This window comes from Vicia villosa, unplaced genomic scaffold (assembly GCF_029867415.1).
Source record: "Vicia villosa cultivar HV-30 ecotype Madison, WI unplaced genomic scaffold, Vvil1.0 ctg.000352F_1_1_1, whole genome shotgun sequence".
Taxonomy (NCBI): Eukaryota; Viridiplantae; Streptophyta; class Magnoliopsida; order Fabales; family Fabaceae; genus Vicia; species Vicia villosa.
The window spans coordinates 194,507-219,389 of NW_026705158.1; the positions used below are offsets into that span (position 1 = coordinate 194,507).

Genomic DNA, 24,883 nt, shown 5'->3' on the forward strand with positions numbered 1-24,883 from the left:
ACACTTTTTTCTTAATGTACTTAAATATTGTGTAATCTTCTTATTAGAAACATCTTTGTAATACATACTTGTAATCAACATTTGTTGATAGATTCCCTGAGGGACTAAGTGTTAGTAGAAGCCTTGAGAAGACTGTGGTTGCGATCGTAATGGTTTCACGATAAGGATCAGCTGAACTTGTTGGGGTTGTCAGTAAGGTTGATCTTAAGCTTATTGTGGTTGTTTCCTTGAGAGACTAGTGTTAGTCAGAAGTCTCAAGAAGACAGTGGTTGCGGTCATTGTGGTTGCTTGTAATCAGTTTGGTTATAGTGGATTAAGTCCTTATTGAAAAGGCAAAATCACCTTGGCAGGTAGACTGGAGTAACTTAGTTAATAGTGAACCAGAATAAAAATAATTGTGTTCTTCTATTTTTATTCACTCGTTAACCTCTTGTTTTGAGTTGGAAAAAGATTATATTTGGTGCAACCCAATTCAAACTCCTCATTTCTTATGTTTCTTGCACCTTCACAATGTCATCTAATCCTTTTTCCTCGTTTCAAATTGCGCATTTCTTTGTGCTTCTATTGCATTCTCTGCAACCAGCGTGAAATCATCATTGACGAGATCAAGAATAAGGCTGGTGTCAAAGCAGCTTACTTGGTTGGTAGAGAGTTCTTTCAAAGAAAGAAAAGTAAAAATCAAGGGATGAAACTTTTAGAAACTATGGCGGAGAAAACTCAGTTTGAGATGGGGTTTCCTACTACGGGTACTAGTAGTAACAAGGGAACGATTACAGGGGCCTCTAATTATCATTTGACTCGTGATAAGGTAAGGAGGGAGATTGTAGCATCTCAAAGGGACGGTTATGTTAGCCTTGAGTGTTATGCTTTGAATGAGGCTGAAGGGTTGCAAAATTTATAAAAAAATACCTTTAGTGAAGCATTCGAGAGCAGGTGGAGTCAATGATGGTTGAAGAACCATGCTTGTGAGCTTGTTAGATTACCTGGCAGAAAAATATAGTTAAAAACAAGTGGATGCAAATGGCGGGATCAAGATTCAAAAGTATCTTGAATTTGATTAAAGTTGTTGAACATTGTTTCAATTTGGTATAGAACAACAAAGTAGTTGATAGTTAAGTTGACATCACCACATTTTCAAGTCAATGTGAAAATTATTGAAATATGTCTTAAAGATAACATGTTTCGAGGTTAAGTTGAAAACATATTTCTTTTGATTAATTATTCAATTAACTTCATAAGATGTTTCTTTGTTTTATTTTTAAAAAGACGCATCATTTGACATTTGATTTTGTCAAAAAACAAATTTGGTCCTTCCTACTAGTTATTTTATTGAAAGAAAAAACAAATACTCCAAATAGGACTTTAAGTTTGGTCAAATATCTAACAATTGGTTCGTACTTCGTACATTATTGGCCAAGTTCAAAACAAGACAAAACTCAACGCATCCGTGTTTGGTCTTCCAACAACACTTTGCTTCCTTCTCGAAACACCCAACTCAAGTTTCTCAACTGTTTCCCTCACACGCCTACGTTTCTTTACTTCAATTCCTTTCTTTCTTTTCTTCTCTTCTAACCTCTCATAACTCCCACCCTTCATCTCTCTATAATTCTTTTTCTCCGTTAGCATCTGATTTTTTCTTGCAACTGCTACAGTGCCACCGACGCAACCAAGGTATTTTTGGTAGAGAATTTCATGGATTAATCTTGTGAGTTTTTCTTTTTCTTGTTTCAGATTTCATGATTTGTTTGTAATTGTAGCTTGTATAGGTTTGAATTGTTGTTTGGTTGATTTGAGGAAAGTATGAGTGCGAATCTAAGGAATGGAAGTGAGAGTTCCAGCTCGAGCTTGAACAGCAGCTTTCGTGACACAGAGGATGATCAAACCATTGCAAGCATTTTGGCTGAAGAGGAAACTCTCAACCGGGGTAGCAGACAGCTTGGGAAGCGACTCTCCCATTTAGATTCTATTCCGGTATTTATCATTCGAGTGCTATTGCTTTTTTCCTTTAACTATTGTTTTATTATTCGTTCCGATTTTGTGTGCTATTGTATATGTTGTTGCCTGCATTGTGAATTTGAGATGAGAATACTAATTCGGTGTGTTGGCAGCATACTCCCCGTGTTAATGGAGAGATTCCTGATGTCAATGACGCGACAATTGACCATGAGACGCTATCAGAAAGGTTGCAAACACTAACTTAATGTTTGGTTAACAATTTTTTGTTTTGGAACTATGCAAATTCACTGTTGTATTCACATATTTGTCTTCGAATTTTAGATGAAATTAATATTGCGCTGTTTGTTAGCTTAACTTTGCATTGTATATTGGAAAATTTTAATCAGGTTATTGTGTATAGCAAACAAACATGTTAAATCTCATTGATCATATTTAATGCCATGGTTCAGGAGATAGATAGTTAGATAGATGAAGAGATAGTATGAGCTATGAGAAAATAGACTTAGGTGGTTTGGACGTGTAGAGAAAAGACTTGTAGACTCGGTGCTAGGGAGAGTAAATCAGATGGAGAGGAGTCAAACAGTTAGAAATATAGGAAGACCTAGAAGAACTATAAGAGAAGTTATGAAGAAAAATCTTGAGATTAACAATTTGGATAGAAACATCGTCCTAGATAGAACACTATGTCAGAAGTTGATCCATATAGCCGACACCACTTCGGGGGATAAGGCTTGGTTGTTGTTGTATGCTTATACGCCTTTCATTTTTCAATTTCTGTCAGAATTTTATACTTATTTACATATTTTTTAAAAGGGAAACCTAAGTTAAAATCATGATACAACTTGCTTGAGTTTTGTGCCATTGTGAGTTGTAATTAAGTCAAAAATGACGGTGTAGAGTCATATTTAGTTGATGGGAAACTAAATGCTTATTTGTTTTTATTTACGTGATAAATATGATCCATAATTTTCTACAGGTTGGTTACATATGGCCTATCGGAGCTGCAAATGGAGGGCGATGGAAATTGTCAGGTATTTGGGTTTCTTTCCTTACAAAGAAAACTTACTTAACATCTTACTTTTCCCTCATTATTTGGCACTTTTGTTACATGTTCCTTCGCTTTGTCTAATATTTGTGAAAATCTTACTTAACAGTTCCGAGCTATAGCTGATCAGTTGTTCGGCAAGCCTGATTACCACAAGTATGTGAGAAGGCAGGTTATTAAGCAGGTAGGTTCATTATAGACATAAGTGCAGTAATTTCTTTTGGCTATTGCGAAGTATTTCATTGAAACACTGCATGATCCTCGCTCATTTTTCTTATTTTATATTGTGTTATTGCTGATTGAATAGTGTTGCAAAGTATTCAATTTTTCAGCAAGCCTATATTCACATTCTAATCTATCACTTCTTTTTGGCTTGTATTTTTCTCCCAGCTAAAGCATAACAAAAAATTGTACGAAGCTTATGTGCCAATGGCGTACAAAAGCTACATAAAGCAGATGAAAAAGTTAGATTTCATTGGTGAACAATTTTACATTGATTTCGATTGAGAGCATAGTATTGATGGTAATACTAATTTGAAATTTTAATTTTGTGTGACAATAGATCAGGAGAATGGGGAGATCATGTTACTCTACAAGCAGCAGCAGACCGGGTGAGTCATCTAAGTTCCATAAATCTCCCAGGAGCATAGTCATAAACATTGTTTTCAATTTCTAGAAGAAAAAATTCTATATTCCACACTCACATATTTCTTGGTTACATGTTATAATTGTTTTCTGACTGATCATTACTTTTCTTCAGTTTGATGCCAAGATTTGCTTAGTGACCTCTTTCAGAGACACTTGCTACATCGAGATCCTTCCGACTAACAAAAGGCCCACTAGAGGTAGCTAATTGTTAATGTTTCTTCCTTTGATGGTTTGTTTTGTTTGTCCTTATTTTGAAACTCTCCTCTAGAACTTCTTTTGTCTTGAGCCTTGATTTTTAAGGTCAATGTAGTTACGATTCCTTTTTGACTTTATAGAGCTATGGCTAAGCTTTTGGAGTGAAGTGCACTATAATTCATTGTACACAAATGGAGGTAATGATTATAATTTATAACATCTTTCAAATGGATTTTTCTTCTTGCTTCCTTTATATACTTTTCATGGTCAGAACTACTATAAAAAAATAAGCTTATTTTTCTTTCATACAATGAATTTGCAGATGTTCCTACTAGACATCCAAAGAAAAAATATTGGCTCTTCTAGACAAATGGCAGACTATGAAATCCAAGAAGAACTGATTTTATTATAATGAGTATTTTTTTATTAAAAAGATTAGTTGTCACCTCCTTTATGGGGAAAGCAGATTATGAATCATAATATTTAGGTAATTATCATATTTGTACATATTACATTATGCAAGCATAGCTTAACTCAATGGATTTATCTATAAACTCTCATTGTACAGTCTGATTTCCTGACAAGTAGAGTGCCAAATTTATTTCAGTTGCCTCTGTTTTCATGGCAAAATATTTTCATATTGGGATTACTGTCCACTCTTCTTATTATGGTTATATGTAAATTTCTTCTGTAGTTCTAACTGACATCATTGGTGAATAAAAAAAATATACAGATTGTGTATGATTATTATATATTCCATATATAGAGATGGCAATTAAATACATATTTATTGAGTACCCAAAAAACAATATCCACAACTGTTTTTAAATTACAGATATGGATGGAACTCTTGACACTTTTTTTTTTTTAAATTACAGATTTTAATGATTTTTCTTTTCTAGCTTGGTATTTTAGAGGCTTTGCTTACCACAAAAGCCATTGTCTTATGCATGAGGGGCTAAGAAAAATTAGGTGCATGGTTTGACTTTTAGAAGAGCCAAAAATATTCTAGAAGTGTAGAATGAATTTTGGGTGATTTAAAAATGTTTGTTTAGGCAAAAGTAGAATTGATGTTGTCTCTAGAATAGATTCTACTTGAAGCTAGAATTTGTAGCTTTTATCTCTAGAATTGATTCTGGATGATTTTTACACTGAAGTTTATTGTTCAACTCACTTTTACATAAACATATCCAAACATATTACAATTCTGTTAAATTCAATTCTGATAAAATCAATTATACCAAACTCAATTCTGCTAGAATCAATTCTATCCATCGATAATTCAAACACACCCTTAAAACAAGTTTGTTTTAAGGAGTGGGGCAGTCTGAGGATATGTTGATCCTCTTGGTTTGTTTCTATTTCTTCATGGTTTTTTTAAAGTATTGCGTAGTGTGTCACGATCAACTATATCAAGATGGCAAGGAAACAGCATTTGATTTTGACTTGGACATTTAAATGTATCATCATTGCAAAGTAACCAGTTAATTTTACCCAAAAAGAATTAATAATCACAACATCTTGAAGGTTTCCCACACCCTCAACGATGCTTTCATTAAAAAAAAAAAAAACACTTAGATTTGAACCAATCACCATCTTACAACTCAATTTTAAGGAAATTCTTTTTGATCAAGTTGATCTTTACAAGCTGAGGATGCGGCTTATGTTGGCTAGATGGAGGTTTTTGTCAGGGTTCTTGCTGTTTTGCTGAAAATTCCGTCATTTGCTATTTAGTAGTTTTGCAGTTATAGGATGTATCTTAAAGATCTAACGTTTGACACTTTTAACGTTTGACACTTTTAACGTTTGACACTTTTAAGTTGGAACTTTAAAATAATTTATACTAAAGATAACTATATCACCTCACTTTTTTATTTTAATTTATTTTAAAATAAATTTAAACTTTAAAATAATTTATACTAAAAATATCAATGTTAATTTGTTATTAAATTTGTTATAAATAACTAACCCGGTCATATATCATTTCTTTAAATAAGTTTTCATGTAGTCATATTCAAATAATATAAAAATGTAATTATGATTGTTTTGGATAAAAATATCATTATAATTATTAAAATTAAGATTAATTATAGTTTTAATCTAACTATTTTACTTCTTTCACAAATGATACAAACAATTGTAATCTCACGCGGGTTGATCCATCGAGATCACTAATTCATCTATAAAACATAGTAAATTGCTACCAATTAATAAAAAAAACATAAATTCCAACCAATTAATAAAAAAAATCTTTTTTTAGTGACATGTTATTATCATTTTTACCATGATAATTGATGACGGATAACATGTAACTTATTTTATATTTAAAGTTCCACAAATACTGTATATTTTAAAGCCTTACCAAAACAATATTTAATGATGTGTCGTATTTCACAAATAACACATTATTTAAAATTAAACATAATATCAATTTTAAGTGTAAAAATATGATAAAATGATAAAAAAAAAAAAACTATTTAAATTTAAAATAAAACAAATTATGTAAATTAAGGAATTAAAAATGTAATTAAACTTTAAAACAACTATATTTATCTACTATTGACAGTGGAAATTCAAATAAAGTCTAGCATTTTTACCTCTCTAATTTATTTAGATGTAAATTTTAGACATATTCTTTGGTACCCATGTATTCAAATTAGGTACCATACCTTTAGTGTAAAATATTGTAAAATTTTAATTTATTTTAAATTAAAATAAATAAGATGTGGCATAAAATTATACCATTTAATTGATTAAGAGTACTGTTACTCTGTGTTGATCTAAATTATAACTAAATCTATTTGATTTACAAGTAGTCTGACCTTAATCTAATTTAAAATAGAATACAAATCCATGTCCAACCACCAATTATATTTCCATCCTAATTTTAGAGTACTGCTAATTTATCTCCCAAGTAATACAAATTAAGAATTAAACGTAAAAATTCCTTTAATTAGCATGACCGTTCCAAAAAAAAAACATGATGTATTATTTTGCCATTGGCAGAGTAAGAATATATAATATGACTTATTACTAAATTATTAACTATATCAATTCATACTAATTTTCAAACTAAACTAGTTTCTACAGACAATCATGCATCTAACATAAAAATAAAATGCGTTTAGAATTATGTGAGCTCACTTGTGCAAATCTATTAGATTGAGCCTCTTTTTCTTCCTATATCACATTTCATATGCCTTTAAATTACAACTTACCCCTTTTAAATATCAAAGGGAAATCAATTATAAAAGGAAAAAAAAATAACTATTGTAGTACATCTAACCTCAAAATTTTAGCATTCATCAAGCAAATGTTGCCTCAACTCTATTCTCCTGCTCTCAGAAAACTGGCACTCCCTCGTTTTCACCTATCCATTCTACCCTTACCAGCCTAGACCCTTTAACTAATTAAAACTTGTAGGTAGATAATTAAAAAGAAAAGGACCTACATGCATTCTCAGTTAAATCATAGCTCATCGTGCTTTTCAGGTTGCTCGTCAACCGATTCTTCACTTTCACCTTTTGACGGGTTAGCAGATTCATCACTTTGAGAGGAACTATCAGTTGAGGTGGAATCAGAATCAACAGTATTCTGCTCCTTGCTCTCACTTTCATTCTTTGGGGGCTTCTGAATCTTGGGCTTGGGCTTGGGGATTCTATTAATACTGGCAACCTATAATACATATACATTGAAGACCTCAAAATAAATGACACTGCTTTCATGGACATGTAAATCATGTGCCAATACAGTCTTAACTAGAAAAGTAGAAGAAATGGTACCTTGTTTTGTAGTTCAAACACCTTTAAATGTACTTCTTCAGATGTAAATGCAGGCTTACTGAATCCAGAAGTTCTTCAAAAGTTGAAAAGAAAAACAGAATAAAAATTAATAATTAGTTACATTAGATTTTTAAAACTATTATTTCGTGCTGAGGAATTTACTCAATAACCAAAACCAAGTCGAGCAATTTGGGAAAATGAAAGCTTTACAAAGCTAGATTATAAAACAGGATCAGAATGAACAATGGAAATGTATTGAAGAGCAAAAAAATATTTCTCCATACAAGAAGAACAACAAATTACTGACAGGAACTTACTTCTTTTGCTCAGTTTCTTTCTCATCCAACCAATTCTTTAACTTTTCTGCAATATTAATCACCTTGCAAAATAGCAACCCCAAAATAGAAAATGATTTTTCCAGAGGTAACATGCTGTGTTTAATAGATTCAAGAAAATAAAAATCAAGATAAATCAAATACCTCGTCTACTCGTTCTTTTGGAAGCCAAGACTTCTTTGATTTCCACTCTTCTACAATCTGCATATGTCAGAAAAAGATCTATATATAAATGTTTCATGTTACATCACCTTATACTTAATAGCTACTTCAAGTGGGAAAAAAATTGTATAAATCAAAATAGACTGCTTCAGAGCATGGCCAATTAATTTCCCATTGTGAATGTTCAATTTGTTGTGAATGTTCAATTTGTTGTGAATGTTCAATTTGTCTAACGTTAACATAAAAAAACCTTTTCTACAAAAAGAACATCATTGTATAGCCAAATGAAGGTTGGCAGTGTTTAACGGTTTTTTCCCGTGTGTTTTTAACATGTTGCTGGTGCACATAACCTTCAAGTGACATTCAGATTATACATAGTTTGTGAAAGCTATATTTTATCATCTCTCTTCGGAAGCATAAATCAAAATTTGGTTATTCTCAATTAAACTGAACTTCTCAAGTTTTTTCCATTCTCTCTTTGGAAGCATAAATCATCTCTCTTTGATTTTTCGTTGTATGGGACGGAGTGTTAGGTAGTAAACAACCAACACAAGAATATATTAAACATAGTAGTGATGAGAATGTTGTGTTGGATGTATGGAAAGACTAGCCGGGATAGGATTAGAAATGACATTAGAGATAGAAAGTTGTGGTAGCATCTGTCATGGAAAAGATGGTAGAAACTCGGATTAGGTGGTTTGGGCATGTAGAGGAAGGCTAAAACATTTTGTAGTAAGGAGAATAGATCATATGGAAGGTAGTTAAATCACTAGAGGTGGAGGATGATTTAGAAAAAATATTACGGAAGATTTAGAGATTAATGAGTAGGATTGAATCGAAACATAATATATGATAGAACATTATGGCGTCATTTGATCCAAGCAGCTGACCCCACTTAGTGGAACAAGGCTTGGCTCTTTAGAATCTTACAAGTCGAGTTTACTTGGAATCAGCCAGTTTATTTAGAAACCGAGTTTGACAACAATCACTACCACCAAACCGAGTTTACTTAGATGTGCTCAATTACAAAGATCGGTTATTGGACTATACCAGAAACAAAAGTTCAGTTTCAAAATTGACACATGATAAATGAAATGCCAAAGAGTACTAATCAGAAATTTCTAGATGGTACCTGTTTCAGCTCATTAATGTATTTGCGGGCATGCTCAACTGCTGCTGGTCGAGCTGTAAGCTCTTTTAGCCTAAAATAGACGTTACACTCTTCAGAAAAACTTTATCATACAATAAACATAAATTAAAATAGAGAATACAACAGACCTGAAGAAAATTGGATCTCCAACAGCTTTCAACTGATCTAGACGCTCTTCAAACTCTGTGGCGTTGGCATCTTCACCATCTGTATATAACCAATCTTGCACCTGAAAGAATGCAAGAAGCCTAAGTCAAAATTCTTATCAATGTCATTTGTTGTTGGTTGGCCAATGAAAAGGGTTATAACCTCATCAAGCTTCTCAACAAAGGACTTGCGTTCCTCACTCGTAGAAACTTTTTCAAACTCCTCAAGAGTTTCAATCTGATAAAAATAAGGAAAGCAATAAGAACAAGTGCAAATATTAATAGTTACACTATCAAGTACAAAAAAGAAGTTAAATAACTTTATAAAATTCTAAAAAAATAATAGACATAATATTTATAAAATGGAAACAGATAAAATAAGAGTGGGAGGATCATTCCCAAATACTACCCTCTCCCTGTAGAAAATATATGGCGATCAGAATAAGTATCTACAAACATAAGTAGATTTAAGGTGAATACAAGCATAAGATTAAACATGAATATTAGATGGGGCCTTCTTGAATTAATTTTCCTAGAGATTGGGGTATGTTTTTTTTTTAAAACTGCATCCTCATTCTTTCATTTCTTAATTATATTTTGATGACATTTTTCAAAAAAACAAGACTGTGAGTTCAAATCCTTCAGTATAAACTTGAAGTCAACTAATTAAAGGTAAATAGTAATAATATTAAAGAGATTCTCTGAAAGACAATTAAAAAATCTTAAAGGTGCTTTACGTTGTAGAAATGACTAAGGCCTTAAAGATTAAAAAAACCCAAGCATATTGTTTTTTACCAACCTTTTCCTTAGTTGTATAAATATATCCTTCTAAATTATTTTTAGACTCGGCTGTCCTTTTCCTTTCTGCATCTTTTTTGTCTAGTGCTTGTAATTTTGTTTTAGCTTCAGCAAGAAAATCTTTCGATAGAGTCATCCCTGCTCCTGTAACCTTCTCAACAATCTGCCACAGGTAAAAAAAGAAGAGCCAAGAAGAGAAGTATATTAGAAGATCTTGTTTCAATGTTTCAATCTTTTTCATCTCAATAACCACCCGGGTTGGCTTTCACCTTTAATGGTACCCTAAAGGTCCGCATTTTCAGCTTTTTCTCTGTAGCAGGTTCAGCAGCAGCTTGCTCTTCAGCACTCGTGTTAGATGTTTTATTAATACCACTATCACTTTGCACACTTTCATTATTTTCCTCAGAATTGTTACTAGCACCAGTTTCCTCTGATACATTTGACGAAATAGTTGAATTCTCTATGGTCAAGTTCTTCCGGGGAACTTCCACCCACTCTGTTATTTCAACAACAGCGTCTGCCCGATCCAGAGAAAGAACTCCACTTCTACTAAGAGAGAAATGTACATTTGCCTTAATGGGGGACGACAGATTCCGAGATGAATATCTACAAGAACAGAAAAGACAAAAAAATTAGGATGGAATTAGAGATTTTAAAAAATTGATATCAAAACAACTCCTTGAGGGGTTTAAAATTTAAATCAGCAATTACATCCATAAAAATTTAGGAAGTGTTTTATCCTTACCTCCCACTTGCATCTGTTAAACCAGATATCTGGTATTGAGCAATTAAGGGAGAGGTAACACCAGGTGGCAAAAGATGTTCACTTTCATAAGCTAGAGAAACTTCAAAATCTTTGTCATGAACAATGGATCTGAACATCTGTTAAGTAAACCACATGAAAACTGATTAGTAACATTAGAGAATATAATTGGTCATTTCACTTTTCTTATTAAATACATTGCAAGAAACATCAATTGGTTTACCTTACTCGGGAGTTTCTTCATTTTAGGTACAAGTAACTGCCTAGAACTTTCACTTTTCGGAAGATCGGCACCACTCAATTCAATCACAAACTCGTATAAGGAACCATCAACCATACCTAGTTTTCGGTTTAATTTGATACCATCACTTATATTTGCAGCATGGAGAGCAGCACCAAGAACTATTGCTTCATCAGCGTCAAGATGCCTATCAAGTTCTTTTCTACCAAGGAACTCTTGAAGCTTAGCCTGTAAGTTAACAGAATAACATTAAGTAAACTTCTAGACATCAGTGGCAGACTGCCAAGTAAATACTTCATTTGTAAACTTAAGTACAAACATAGTATCGAACAAAACATTGTAAACGACTAAGTACTGCAGTTTTACTTGACGATAAAAAGATCAAATATAAGTTAACACTAAGTCATTAATTTTTAATTTTTCAAACTTAATCAAGTATTTGATATATAAAAGAACTTATGCACAACTAAATCACATTCATGTTGTCTATCTCTTGATAGGAAGCCGGAATTTAAATAGAATGTGGAAGAACTCCCAAAATTACAGTAAAACTGATGGTAGTATTAGGAAGATCTTCTCCCTGACCAAAGACCCAATATTCTTACTCAATTGAATATTCTACCTATCATTCTTTATGTTTTTTGTATCATACTATTCCCCTCTCTCTAACTACCTAAGTAATAACAATCTTACAGTTGGATTATCCTAGCATCTTTACAATAAAAAAAAATAACATGTGAGCTGTCAGATGCCTTCAAACTTCCCATCATTCAAGTTAACAAAAAAAAGGAAGTAGCAGGTACATCTTCACGTATAACAGGGTCATGTTTACTAACGTGTCAAAATACTAGCTTAATGTTGTATATAACAGATGATAGTTCATACATAGAAACCAAGTGTTGACTGGATAGACAAAAATATAAATCATGGAGCTCTGTCTAGTTCAAATACCAGCAGATCTTATCCCACTAATACACAGTGCAGAAAGCATGACCGTAAATGAAAAAAAATTATTCAAACCTGTAACTTCGGCACTCTGGTAGCACCTCCAATTAACTCCACTGCATATATTTGATCTGCTGACAAGCCTGAATGCTCAAGCAACTCTTTCAACGGTACAAGAGATTTCTCCCAAATATCTTCACAGAGCTCTTCAAACTTCTCACGGGTTATTGAGCTCCTGTAAGAAAAGAAGCCTAGAATAAGGATCCTTATGTGCTATACATAGTATAATTACATCATGCCTTGACAGTTACGGGCTATTATGAGAAAGTTATACAAAGGGAATCTTGACAAAATAATTCAGTTTAGGAACTGTCAGAAATATAGGGCTTTAGGCAAGGAAGAACACTGAGAACAGAAATTTTAAATTATGTTACCTTGTGTATGTTGATGTGAAACAAGATAAAAAAACATCAACTTCTATTTATGATAATACTGGACCAGACTCCTAACCATTGGGGGTTAGGTCTAACGGGAGGGGCTAGACTCCTATGACTGTCAGAATCATAGTACTTTAGGCAAGGAAGAAGAAAACAGAGAACAGAAACTTCAAATTATGTTACCCTGGGTATATTGATGTGAAACATAATAAAAAACATCAACTTCAGTTTATGCTAATACCTAACCAGACTCCTAACCATTGGAGGTTAGGTCTGGCGAGAGGGGCTAGACTCCTATGATGTGGCAAACTTAAGTTTGAATCCCGGCTAGGAGAGGAGCCCACATTTAGTGTCTGAATATGCCTCGAATAGGATTAACTCTAGTGGAGGGAACCTATGGAAAACTAATCCAAAAATTTCTAATTATTCTCAAACATACACTAGTGTCAAAAATATCATGAGATATTTTCTCAATGACTTAAATATGATTTTTGTCTCTATAAATTTTTTTTTTTGTCTTGATCCTTTGTAAATTCCCTTCCTGTGGTTTTGGCCCTTTATCACTTCATAATGGACACATCTAGTTTCTAACGACTCTTGTTGAGTGATCACTTAAATATGGCATAATGTGTCAAAATTATATTCATTTTCATATTAGACAATTGTAGACCATTCACTTGTGACACTACAATTAAAATGAAATGCTAAGATAATTTATCGAGAAGAAAGGAAAACAGACTAGCGATATAACCCTTCATAATGATGTCTACTCCTCTTACAAACACATGGAAAATGCAAAGATATACTACCTTGACAAAACCCACAGAAAAGAATATTTACTTCACATTGAGCACTACGTGGAGCAGCATGTGCCAAAAATAGACATGCAATGCCGACACCAAATAGAAATATGCTCTACTGAATTTGATCTTCCAAAAGACTATTTTAGATTAAATACTTTCCGTAGTATCTTCATAATGACGTGGGATAACCTTGGATAGTTTGGTTGATTTTCTTGGGATTATTCAAAAGAATATCTTAACTAGTGAAACAGCATAGTTTAGTACACTTTGAGTCTGGGTCAAACACTAAGATCTATAAAGTACAAACCACTAACTTAGGAATGATAAAAACTAACACACAAATTCATTGAAATCGGTAATAGAAAATGAGAAGCCTTGAACTAACTACCAACCTGAAGTCCACATCATTGTGAAGCGACTCAACAGAAATGGGAGCTCCCGTGTTTGCACTGAGAATTTCTTTTGTCCGCTTCACCTGTTTCTTTAACTTAGCCATAGCCTTAGGAAATTTTCTCACATCTATTCCACCACCAACTTGTGCATTGAATTCATTAGCAAAATACTCTACCAGTCGCAACTCCATATGCTGTCCACCCAGCTCAGGGTTCCAACGGACATCCTTGACCTACATGGATTATGAAGTGAACAAATTAAGAGGAATGCAGTACAAATTTATCTCCCATTTAACATGAATGATATCCCTTTTTTTTCATTATAAAATCATTCTTCTGTTGTTTGGTTGTAGTCATCAATCCTGGTTCCCTATATTATGCACTTTCCTTCATTAAAGTCATGAATTCAAACTGATCAACTTTCATTATGGAATACAGAAAACCTCTAACTGATAAATTTCATATTTCACATTTATGATCATGAATAGCAATTAGAACACATTTTCCCAAAAATATCATACCTGAAACTGATTCACCGAAACTGTCTTCCCATACTCTTTACTTTTATAAGATGAGAAATACACAAGCGCAGCATAGGTACTGCTAGAACCCATATCATAGAAAACAACATGCCTCGACTCGTTTGAGAAATCCTTATCAATCCCATACTGCAAAGCCGCACCAGAATGCTCATTAATCAACGAAAGAACATTAATCCCGGCCAACTCCGCAGCCTGAAGCAATCCCTTCCTTTCGGCTTGTCCAAAATAAGGCGGAACAGCAATCACCGCATCCTTGATCGGAATCTTCGAATGAAACTCAGCCAAATTCGCGGCATGACTCAAAACCATAGCAACCAATTCCTCAGGCGAATACTCGGTACCGTTTTTATCCACCACGAAATTCACAGTGCCTCTTGTAGAATCCTCCTTCGCCTCGAACGGTAAATACAACGAATCTAGAAACTTCTTAGCAGAAGCGTAGGGCTTCCCGATTAGGTCTCTCATTTGAGAATAAACTTGTTGCGGATACCGCGCGACTAGACCCGCTGCTTCCTCGCCGAGGAGTCGATCTCTGTCGTGGAATGAAACTAACACCGGTGATTTCCGTTTCGACATCTCGTTGATCGCGACTGAGATCGGAGTCTGGCCTGGTTTTAGGTTAACCACCGTTACCTTGAGCGATTCGGAGCCGAGATCTATGCTGAACACGGCGGAATGCGACGGAGAGAAGAGGAATGTTAGAGCGAATGCGATTAGCGTCAGCTTCGCGAGGAGCCGCGCCATTGTGCGGAGAAAGTTTGAGTTTGGTTGATGAGAATTTGAAATGAATTAAAAATAAAAATAAGAAAAAGAGAGTGTGATTTGGTTTCTTCTCCGGCGTGTTGTGATGGGTTTATTGATGAGATATGAAAATCGAGTGTTTTTTTTTTTTGGGAGTGAGGGTGTTTACGTGGGAGTGACCGAAAAGAGAGAAGGTTAAACCAGTGATGAAAAGACACGTGGTAGAATGTACACGTGGCGTAGGATGAAATGGGGTGTGGTGTTGTTATTCTTGCAGCTTGTGGATCCTGTTCGAGTGATCGAGTCAATGATGTAAGTGGTTAGGTAATGACACTTATAGCCTTAACGTACAATATACTCCCAAATTCTGTTTTCCAGAAGAGGAGTGCCACTACTAATAAGGGTATGTTAACTTTTGCTGTAAGATCACACGTTAAAAATATCTGAAAATAATATTTTGAGTTAAAAAATTAATACTCGTTCCGTCTCGGTGTCTTTTTTAGATTTTCATATTTTTAAAAAAATGATTAATTATGTTAATTTCAATGATAAAATGAGTTTTATTTACTAAAATAGTCTTAATAATAATAGTGGAAATAAATAATAAATATCACATTATATTCTAAATGGACAAATAATTTAAGACAAATAAAAATAGAAAAAAGTGCATCTATTGTGAGACGAAGAGAGTACTATTATAAAAAACAAAGTTTAAATATTTAATGATGTTAATATATAACTTTTAGTAAAAAATTATACTTTATATTTTAAGAACACAAGTTAACAAGTTTGTATTATTCATAATTTTTAAATAAATTAGTATTTTGATATGTGTAATGCACAAAAAGTTTATTACTTTAGTAATGTAATAAATTGCACCCTTATTTTTTTAATAGTAAAATCAATCATTTTAAAATATAAAATTATAATGATATTTTCCAAGTCAAATTAATTCATTTTTGAAACAAATAAAGAGAACAATTACAAATTACAATGAAATGGTGTAGGATATTGGAGAAGACCATTATTTATATAACTGGAACATTAACTTTTTTTTGAAAATAAAAGAGCCACTCATCCCACCAAACAACTCAATCCTTTTAAAAATAAAAAATAAAAGCCAATTTTTTAACTCCTTTCGTAGCTGCAATCTAAAAAAATTAATTGGAATAAATATAAAATTAAATTTTATGTTATTTTTGAAAATAAAAACTAAATTATAATTAATTAAAATAGTCACATTTTTTACTAATTATTTTTAATTATTTTTCAAAGTAATATTTTATTTTCAAAATAAAATTTAGAAGATAAATTACTATTTTCAGACCAAGCTTTCCATTTTTAAAGGTTGAAATTATATATTAATATCAATTTACAATAAAATAGATACTAAATAGGAAATAAAATTGTAATTAAGAGAAAATCAAAATGATAATGTTTAATAAATGTATATAAAAGATAAAAAAAATTAAAAAGAGAAAATATTTAAAATTATGATTGTCATATTAAGTATTAATTTAATCTACATGTGTATGTTGGTACGGATCACACATTGGGAGATAAATCTATAATATAAGAAAACTCTATCTTTTTGAAGAGTTCCTCTCATGCTGCCAAGTGGCTTATTCTGAGAGCAGGAACTTTTGCTTATGGATGCGCTATGTGGACGGTTGATTTATGAAGGTATGATCTTCCATCTTCCACTATTGATGTGTTACATAATTGGCATTAAGGTAGTCTGTCCATGCATCTTCTCTGCTGCATAATTATGTGTTACATAAAGAACTTAATGATGACTTTGTATTCTTACATAATTGGCATTAAGGTAGTGCTGTCCATGCATCTTCTCTGCTGCATAATTATGTGTTACATAAAGAACTTAATGAGGACTTTATATTCTTCTTTCCATTCAGCTTCTGCCTCGGTTATGTAATGAAGAGTGTAATGAAGAGTTTGTAACTCCTACATTCTACCTTATGATTTTGTTATTTATAGTATTTGTTGCTTCCACTTTTCTGTAGTATCATACCATTGTACAATATGGCAAGACCATTGACGAAAATCTGTGACATCAATATTTGAATTCACTAGAGTTTTTGGATCATGTGTTTAAAATTGTAAGGGTAGCGTAGTTGTATGGGTTCTCGTGATGCAATAATTTTCCCTGCATGGTGGCTTATCTTTTTATTTTATTTTATTAGGTATTTCACGGCGCACGTGCCAGAGAGCGGGAAAGAGAACTGCTTTATCCTGATGCCTGTGGTGGCGGAGGCCGTGGTTGGATAAGCCAAGGGATTGTGAGTTATGGTGGAGGCCACGGGACACGGGAAACGCGTGCTCTGCATACTTCTAGACTTTCATGTAATACGCTGGTGGAATTTTGGTCAGCACTAGGAGAGGAGACAAGACAATCTCTTATAAGAATGAAAGAAGAAGATTTATTGAGAGACTCATGCTGGGCCTTAGCAGCAACTTTGGCCCCACTTTACGACAATAACTTGTAGTAATAGTAGTATCAAGTATTTTATTACCTATTTTGCTTTATTGCCTCGAGTATATTTTCCTTAGTTACAGCATGTTATGGTACTTGTAGTTTATCATGTTTTTTTACCTTGTCCCTTTTAATAATCTTTCAGAGAAACTTTTACAGGTTCGAGGAATAAAAACAATCACTACTGATGATCCAAATATATACTGGATAATCTGTCATCAATACTCCATGTGAGTCGGCTCAAAAGTATTGGATCAGGGGTGTTGCAAATATAATAATTCTTTTATTATCGTTTCCATGTAAGAACTCTTTCTTTTGCTCTATCTTTGTACATATAGAGAATATATTAACGTACTTTTCGATTCAGAATATAACACATACTATAGTGTTTTCAAAAGCTCAACATAAATGGTATTTTATGCAAACACCCTTCTCAATGGTTCCTTGTAAGTTTTAGTTTTTTCTTTCTTTATGTCTATCTATTATTTGATTCATTCATTTCATTCAAATTATTTCATTTTTTTGCACCCAGATTCTGTGGTAACCATAACTCAAGGCCGGAAGGCCAGTGGGTTCAATGTCCGTTAGATCCATCACAGTAATTATTCTCTCCTTCTCTCCCTCTGTCACCTGTAATTGTCCTTAACTCCTTATCAACACATATTCCTTATTTTAATCTTTTAGCTCATTTTAATTAGGTTGATGTCCTTTCATCATTTGACAGTTCAGTGCTTGGACAAAATCTCAAATGGCATGTTAAGCGGTGCCCAATGCTGAAACAGGTTCACTCCCTGTCTGACCAAACTTTCTATAAAAAAGGTGTCAATTCTGGTTTTGACGGAGAATTATAAGAGGAGGAAACTTCAGGGATTAGTGATTCAAGATTGCACACTATGACCGTTTCTTCTGAAATGAAGAGGAGTGCAGTTTGTAGGAAACTTGATAGCATCAGACCAGTATGAAGCTCTGCTTGAAACAGAAACGTGAATAATAATGCCAAGTTGGCAATGATTAAAGTATATTCATTCCCCAAATAAAATAGATAGTATTTAGAAGCTCATTAGTGGACTCACGTCCAGTCACCTTATACTGCTACCATGTATTTATTTTAATGGAATTGATACATATAAGTTTAAAGCAAAGTTGTCGCTTACTAATTTAATTTACTTTCAATGATCACTATGATCCAAGCATTAAACCATGCCAAACATGGTGTTGACATTCTATCAGGCACTTAAGTGAGATATTCAATACTCTAAGAACTATTACTGTTTCAATTCATATTGATTTCATCTCAAGCACGGACATAACTGATTTATTGTTTTTTGATTGTAGGTGAGGACACACTTTGCTAGGCCTGGACTATTAATTGGAGCGAGAAGTTTGAATCTGATGGATTGGTTGCAAAGCTCGCCAGTGCTGACAGCAACTTACTTATTGGATCATATCTGGATGTCCCTATTGGACAAGAAATTAAAAGTGCATGTTACCTTTTGTACATGATACTGTTGTAGCTGTTTCTCCACTTTATTGCCTCATTTGTTGGTTTGTCATGACGTTTTATGTGTTCGGTTCTGCGGGGACTTTTTTTTAATGAACTAATTCGTAAAATTGATACCCTTGAATATAAAATGATTTATGTTTGAATATATTCTCATAAAAGTGAGTTGGACAAAAAATTTAAGGCTAAATAACAATTGTTGACGATGATGGTCAGAGACGTAGAAAAAGGCCAAGGAGGGTACAAGTCAAGGACAACTCTTACCAAGGGGGAATATTTCAAAGTCACCCACTTAAAATCATTATCCATGTGTATGAAGACGAGACTTCTGATCCTAAGCCTGTAAAACTAATTACTCTAAGCTTCGAGTACATGGTGAAATTGAATATTGTATGTGTTGGAATAGAAGGATCTAATGATGGTCCTGACAATGACATCTTATGCAATTTATTTCCTAATGATACAGGCCTTGAGCTTCCTCACCAGGTTTGTTTGCTTTCCTATTACGGGCATGATCTTCATTTTGATATCTGCATCTATGATGTATTATCCTACTAAACATTTATCTTCCTTTTCTTTCGTTTAAATGATAATGCAGTCAACTAAGCTTTTTGTTCAACATGCTATAATGTTCAATGCTCAGAGAACTTCACGTCCTTACAAATCGCCTCAGCACCTGGCAGCCGGCAGGGATTGGTTTCTTGCCTGAGGTGTCTCCATTTCTCCCCACTAACAATAGTGAAGTAGCAAGGAGCGAAGATGTTATATCTGGTCTGTTATTATATCGCCAACAGAACCGAGTACACACATTTCTGCAGAAAATTCGCTCAAGGAGAAAAGCTCAATTGGCTCTTCTGTGAGTCACACCTCTAGCATGTTTACAGTTTTAGAATTTAAGAATATCAAGGATCTTTTATTGATGTTCAATGAAGATAAGTATTTTCGAGTTCACATTAATTTTGGCTTCAATGAAACAGATGTTAAATGTGAATGTGATTCCGTTTATGCATTTCAACCATATCCTTTCATTAAAATTGTGATGTTTTGTTTGAATGAAGGATAGTATATAAAATTAAGGTTTGTGATATTCTGTTGGAATGTTTAATTTGCTGTCAATAGTATATGTTGTTCTTCATAGTATATAAAACCAAGGGGTGTGATGTTGTTTGTGTATGTTTATGTTTACCGTCAAAATCATAAAACACACTTCACTAATATATGTTTTATGATTGAATGTTTCTTTCTGAATGTTTGAATGTTCTCTTTGTTTAACATGAAATTCCAACAAAGCTTGGATGGATGCTTCTTAGTCCTGGAGCACCGAAACAAGCTCGAATAAAAGTAAATTTGAACAAAAGGAGGCTCCCTCTGGATGGGTTATAAATGAAAGTTAAATTGAAATGAATGGATACACTTTAACCGAAATCCATGCAGTGTGCTACCGATCAAATTCCTCATTATCAGATTACAAAGATTTTACCTTGGCTTCTCCATCAGACTATTACGCACTTCTTAAAATTCTCACAAAAAAAAAATACCATAAATTGAATATTTAGTTTCAATTAATTGGAATTAATTGGGAGATTTTATTGAACCATTATCTTAATTAATTTTGAGATGCTTAAGTTTCCACTATTTAACATTACTTCATTATATCGTTTCTAGAATCATGATAAACTACTGATGATACTTGTATTTTTCTCATTTTACAATAATGATGAACTACTTATGGATACTTGTATTTTTCTCATGTCCTGTTCTCTATTAAAATCATGATAAATTACTTTCAAAGGAATCAATTGATAAATGCAGATTTAGAAATTATCTAGATATCATAACATGATAACTTATCAAAATAAATAAATTAAATAAAAATAGTATTTTATATCTTATTTACTATGAGAAACATAGATTATAAATAAAAAAATGATAAATTTTTTGAATATTAGGGAACAAATTTAGAATATTAACGAAAACACGAAATTATTGATCAAAATAATGAATATCAACGGGAACACGAAGTTACCGATAAAAATAATGAATATTAACGGTAACATGAAGTTACTGATCCAAACATTTAATATTAACGGGGACAAATTTGGAATATTAACGGGAATACGAAGTTACCGATCAAACTAATGAATATTAGCGGGACCATAAAGTTACCGATCAAAATATTAAATATTAACGGGAACATGAAGTTGCTGAATTAAATATTGAAAATATTAACGAGAACATGAATTACGGATCAAAATATTGAATATTAACGGGAACATGAAGTTACTGATCGAGATATTGTATTTTAACGGGAAAATGATGTTTATTGATCAAAATATTGAATATTAACGGGAACATGAAGTTAGTGATCAAAATATTGAATATTAACGGTAACCTAAAATTATTGATGAAAATATTAAATGACCTGGCACCTGTTTAACACACCTATTTATACAACATCTAACTCTCCAAAAAAAAAATATTTTGAACAAAATGACCCGGCACCAACGGATACCCGTGCGGACGCACGGGTATCACGCTAGTTGTAAATAAATTTAGTAGTTATAATAATGAAAAATATGTTGCAATTAAAAATTCAAAAGCACAATTATGAAATTATAATGAAGTAAACCGTGTAATTCTATTTATAAAACATTTATTTGTAGTAACAAGTCTAATTATTTTTAATATTATTAAAAATATCCTACTTATATAATACACATGTAATTATTTATTTTTATTTTATCAATTAGATCATACAATATTTGTTAAATGTGTGTTTTATTGATAAAATATATTATCAAATAAAATATTAAATTACATATAAATAACACATATTGGTCATGTAATGTAACTCAACCATTTCTAACTATTCAATCATGTAAGCGTGTACCTAATAATGTTTTAGTAGATTGAAATAAATAATTTAAGCCTATAATTTTAATGTTTTAAAATCTTATAATTTTATAGATTTGAAGTTGCAGACTAAACGGAGTTTTTATGGGAGAACACCTAAAGTTTAGAAAATTGATTTGAGTCAACCTAGATAATAGAGATACATTATATTAACTGTAATAATTAATTAGGATTTATTTTAGAATAAAGAAACAGAAATATGACTGTTTTGTTTTAAAATATACACTTAACCTAATAATAAGATATTATTATTAAAGTGAAAAAAATAATAAAAAAACAATAATTGCAGATATTAATACAATAATAATAATAATGAAAATGATCATAGAGGCACAAAATACTCTTTTAAATTAATTTTAGTTAGGGTAATTAAGTATTTTTGGCAGTATATTATTTTATGATAATAAAAATAGATAGTACATAAATCTCCTTTTTTTCTATTATTTATTTATTTTTATAGCAATTATTTTTTATATAAAATTAATATTTGAGGTAAAATATTGAACATTGCAATTTCGAATATCAATGTATTGGCATAGGTAAAGTTTCACAGTTTTGAAAAGTTAATTGGAATAAGCAAGTTTTGAAAAGTAAAAAAGACAGCATGCGTGCAAAGTAAATCTCAATCTCAATCATGATACAAAGTACTAATCATGATACAAAGCATAGTACTGTTTATAAACTAAAATATATAAAACCAAATCAATGAATAATATAATAAATGGATATATACTACTTTATTATAAATAATAAATTATAATTGATATCATGTATAACATCAAATTCTCCCGTGAAATTCATTTACAAAGAAATCTTATTCTATTTTTATTTTATTTTGTTGTTAAAAAATATATGAACATTATATAACATGACATTAGTGTTAATTGTAATTATTAAAAATGGAATAAAGTAAAATGTCTTCCCATTGGCATCAAGCACCTGAATAATATAACAAATACAATAATATAACATGACAATAATAAAATGCATATAGTTTTAAAAAAATTTACATTAAATTAAAATGATACCAATTAGCAAACCAATTAAAAAGCATAATTTAGAAGAAAAAAATCAACAATATCACATTCTCTCTCAACTTTTCTCATCGATTCTCTCTTTCTCCACCCGGTCTTCCAACTCTGCTTCTATCCTCATGGAAAAACAATCCTCTCATCTCTCAATCTAAACGTAACAACAAACAACAACAATTTATGGTCAGCAAAAATTCGACTATCAATGTATTGGCATAGGTAAGTTTGACAGTTTTAAAAAGTTAATTGGAATAAGCAATTTATTGGAATAAGCAAGTTTTGAAAAGATTAAAAGACAGCATGCGTGCAAAGTAAATCTCAATCTCAATCATGATACAAAGTATAGTACTGTTTGTAAACTAAAATATATAAAACCAAATCAATGAATAATATAATAAATGGATGTATACTACTCGGTCTTCCAACTCTGCTTCTATCCTCATGGAAAAACAATCCTATCATCTCTCAATCTAAGCGTAACAACGAACAACAACAATCTATGGTCCGCAAAAATTCGACCCTTGCACATGCATATTTCTCTAAATCCATATTGTAGAAAAGAAAACCAAAATATTAAACATCAGACAAACAATACCCAAAACAAACTACATAGAAAAACATAGAATTCAATTTGAAAGAAAAAAAAAAACTTCTCATTAAACACAAAATCATAAACAGTCACTTCAATTCAGTTCTCCAATAATTATCTTCTGCACAAACACAATTCAAAGTTATACAAATATTAATAATTACCACCCTTCAAGCAAATCAATAATTCAAAGCTCAATACAACTAAAAATGATTGATTTGGGAAAATGAGAGACCTAAAAAACCAATCGTAAGTCATCTTAGATGTATCAATTTGAAGGTAGAGTTTTATAGATGGCATGTCTTAAGGCTTAACCATGAGAACACCTTCACAAATCTAGTTGATGAAATATCCCCTTTGTAATTTATTCGAGAAATCTCAGCCTTGTAATATCTCACTATCAAAAGTAAATTGGATATGTGACTGAAATATCACAACAATAGACATATACGTACAACAACAAATCATTGAAAACAAATTTTGAAAAATGCAATCAGATGTAACAAGAAGAAGATGAAGTTGAATTTGTCGACCACGAATCTCTGAAGACCTTCGCCACTCAGACCTGGTCAACTTGCACCGCAACCACATCGATTGGTTCTGGTTTTTTAGATAGTTGAGAAATTTTTGGATTTGTGTTGCTTTTGATTTGATTCTATTGTTCTGAAAGAAAAATGAATGGTGAGGAGATGACATCTTTCATGCGTTTTCGGTGAGGAAAAAGAAAGAGTGTATAAAAACTATTTTGAAGCCATATTGTTCGTTTTTTCCTTTCTATGGGAACACTAAAGAAGTTGGAAATAAATAATTGCAAATGGACGAAGAGAAAGGGGGGAGTCCAAATTTTTTTTCAATGTTCCCAATAAAAATAACACATTCAAGTAATGTAATGAATGCTCTCAGAAATTGAAAGAGAATTGGAAAAATTGTTATTGTTTCAGAGTAAAATTGAATGTTTTCAAAAAAAAGTCATAATTACTGGGTGTAAGATGATGTTTTCAATACGTGCTTTAGTGGAAACAATTAAATGGGTTAGTGTAAAGAATTAAATGGTTTAGTAAAAAATTTATTTATTAATTAAAATATTAAAGGAGATGCAATTACATCTAGGTCCCCGTTTATCACCCTCAAATTGGTGATTAGAGGGATAATGATAGGATTTCATATGTCATCTACTTTATTATAATTACTTTATTATATTAAAAGTAGATTATAAAAATATATATTTCATTGTTTTATTAATAATGAGATCCACATTGAACTTTTCGTTTTTCTAG

General features: G+C 32.0%; 2 protein-coding genes across 4 annotated transcripts; one reads left to right on the forward strand and one right to left on the reverse strand.

Moving 5' to 3' along the window:
- The first annotated feature begins 1,410 nt into the window (after nucleotides 1-1,410).
- LOC131627204 (OVARIAN TUMOR DOMAIN-containing deubiquitinating enzyme 11-like) lies at nucleotides 1,411-4,923 on the forward strand. Of its 3 annotated transcripts, none has more exons than XM_058898046.1 (10): nucleotides 1,411-1,705; nucleotides 1,800-1,971; nucleotides 2,109-2,182; nucleotides 2,933-2,987; nucleotides 3,111-3,185; nucleotides 3,392-3,465; nucleotides 3,564-3,612; nucleotides 3,762-3,846; nucleotides 3,985-4,041; nucleotides 4,167-4,923. In XM_058898046.1, the coding sequence occupies exons 2-10, from the start codon at nucleotides 1,801-1,803 to the stop codon at nucleotides 4,208-4,210; spliced, it is 684 nt and encodes a 227-aa protein (XP_058754029.1). In that variant the 5' UTR covers nucleotides 1,411-1,705; nucleotide 1,800; the 3' UTR covers nucleotides 4,211-4,923. The 3 variants fall into 3 exon arrangements, with proteins under 3 accessions (XP_058754029.1, XP_058754028.1, XP_058754027.1); XM_058898045.1 differs by having other exon boundaries at nucleotides 1,411-1,671; nucleotides 1,767-1,971; nucleotides 4,167-4,921; XM_058898044.1 differs by having other exon boundaries at nucleotides 1,411-1,671; nucleotides 1,758-1,971; nucleotides 4,167-4,916.
- Nucleotides 4,924-6,949: 2,026 nt separating this feature from the next.
- LOC131627238 (heat shock 70 kDa protein 17-like) lies at nucleotides 6,950-15,236 on the reverse strand. The gene is made up of 14 exons (XM_058898078.1): nucleotides 14,320-15,236; nucleotides 13,799-14,031; nucleotides 12,242-12,401; nucleotides 11,204-11,449; nucleotides 10,963-11,099; nucleotides 10,487-10,823; nucleotides 10,219-10,380; nucleotides 9,583-9,657; nucleotides 9,402-9,502; nucleotides 9,256-9,325; nucleotides 8,106-8,162; nucleotides 7,944-8,005; nucleotides 7,627-7,699; nucleotides 6,950-7,519 (listed from the first exon to the last, which is right to left on the reverse strand). Exons 1-14 carry the CDS (start codon nucleotides 15,082-15,084, stop codon nucleotides 7,313-7,315), a joined length of 2,685 nt encoding a protein of 894 aa, XP_058754061.1. The 5' UTR covers nucleotides 15,085-15,236; the 3' UTR covers nucleotides 6,950-7,312.
- Between the last annotated feature and the right edge of the window lie 9,647 nt (nucleotides 15,237-24,883).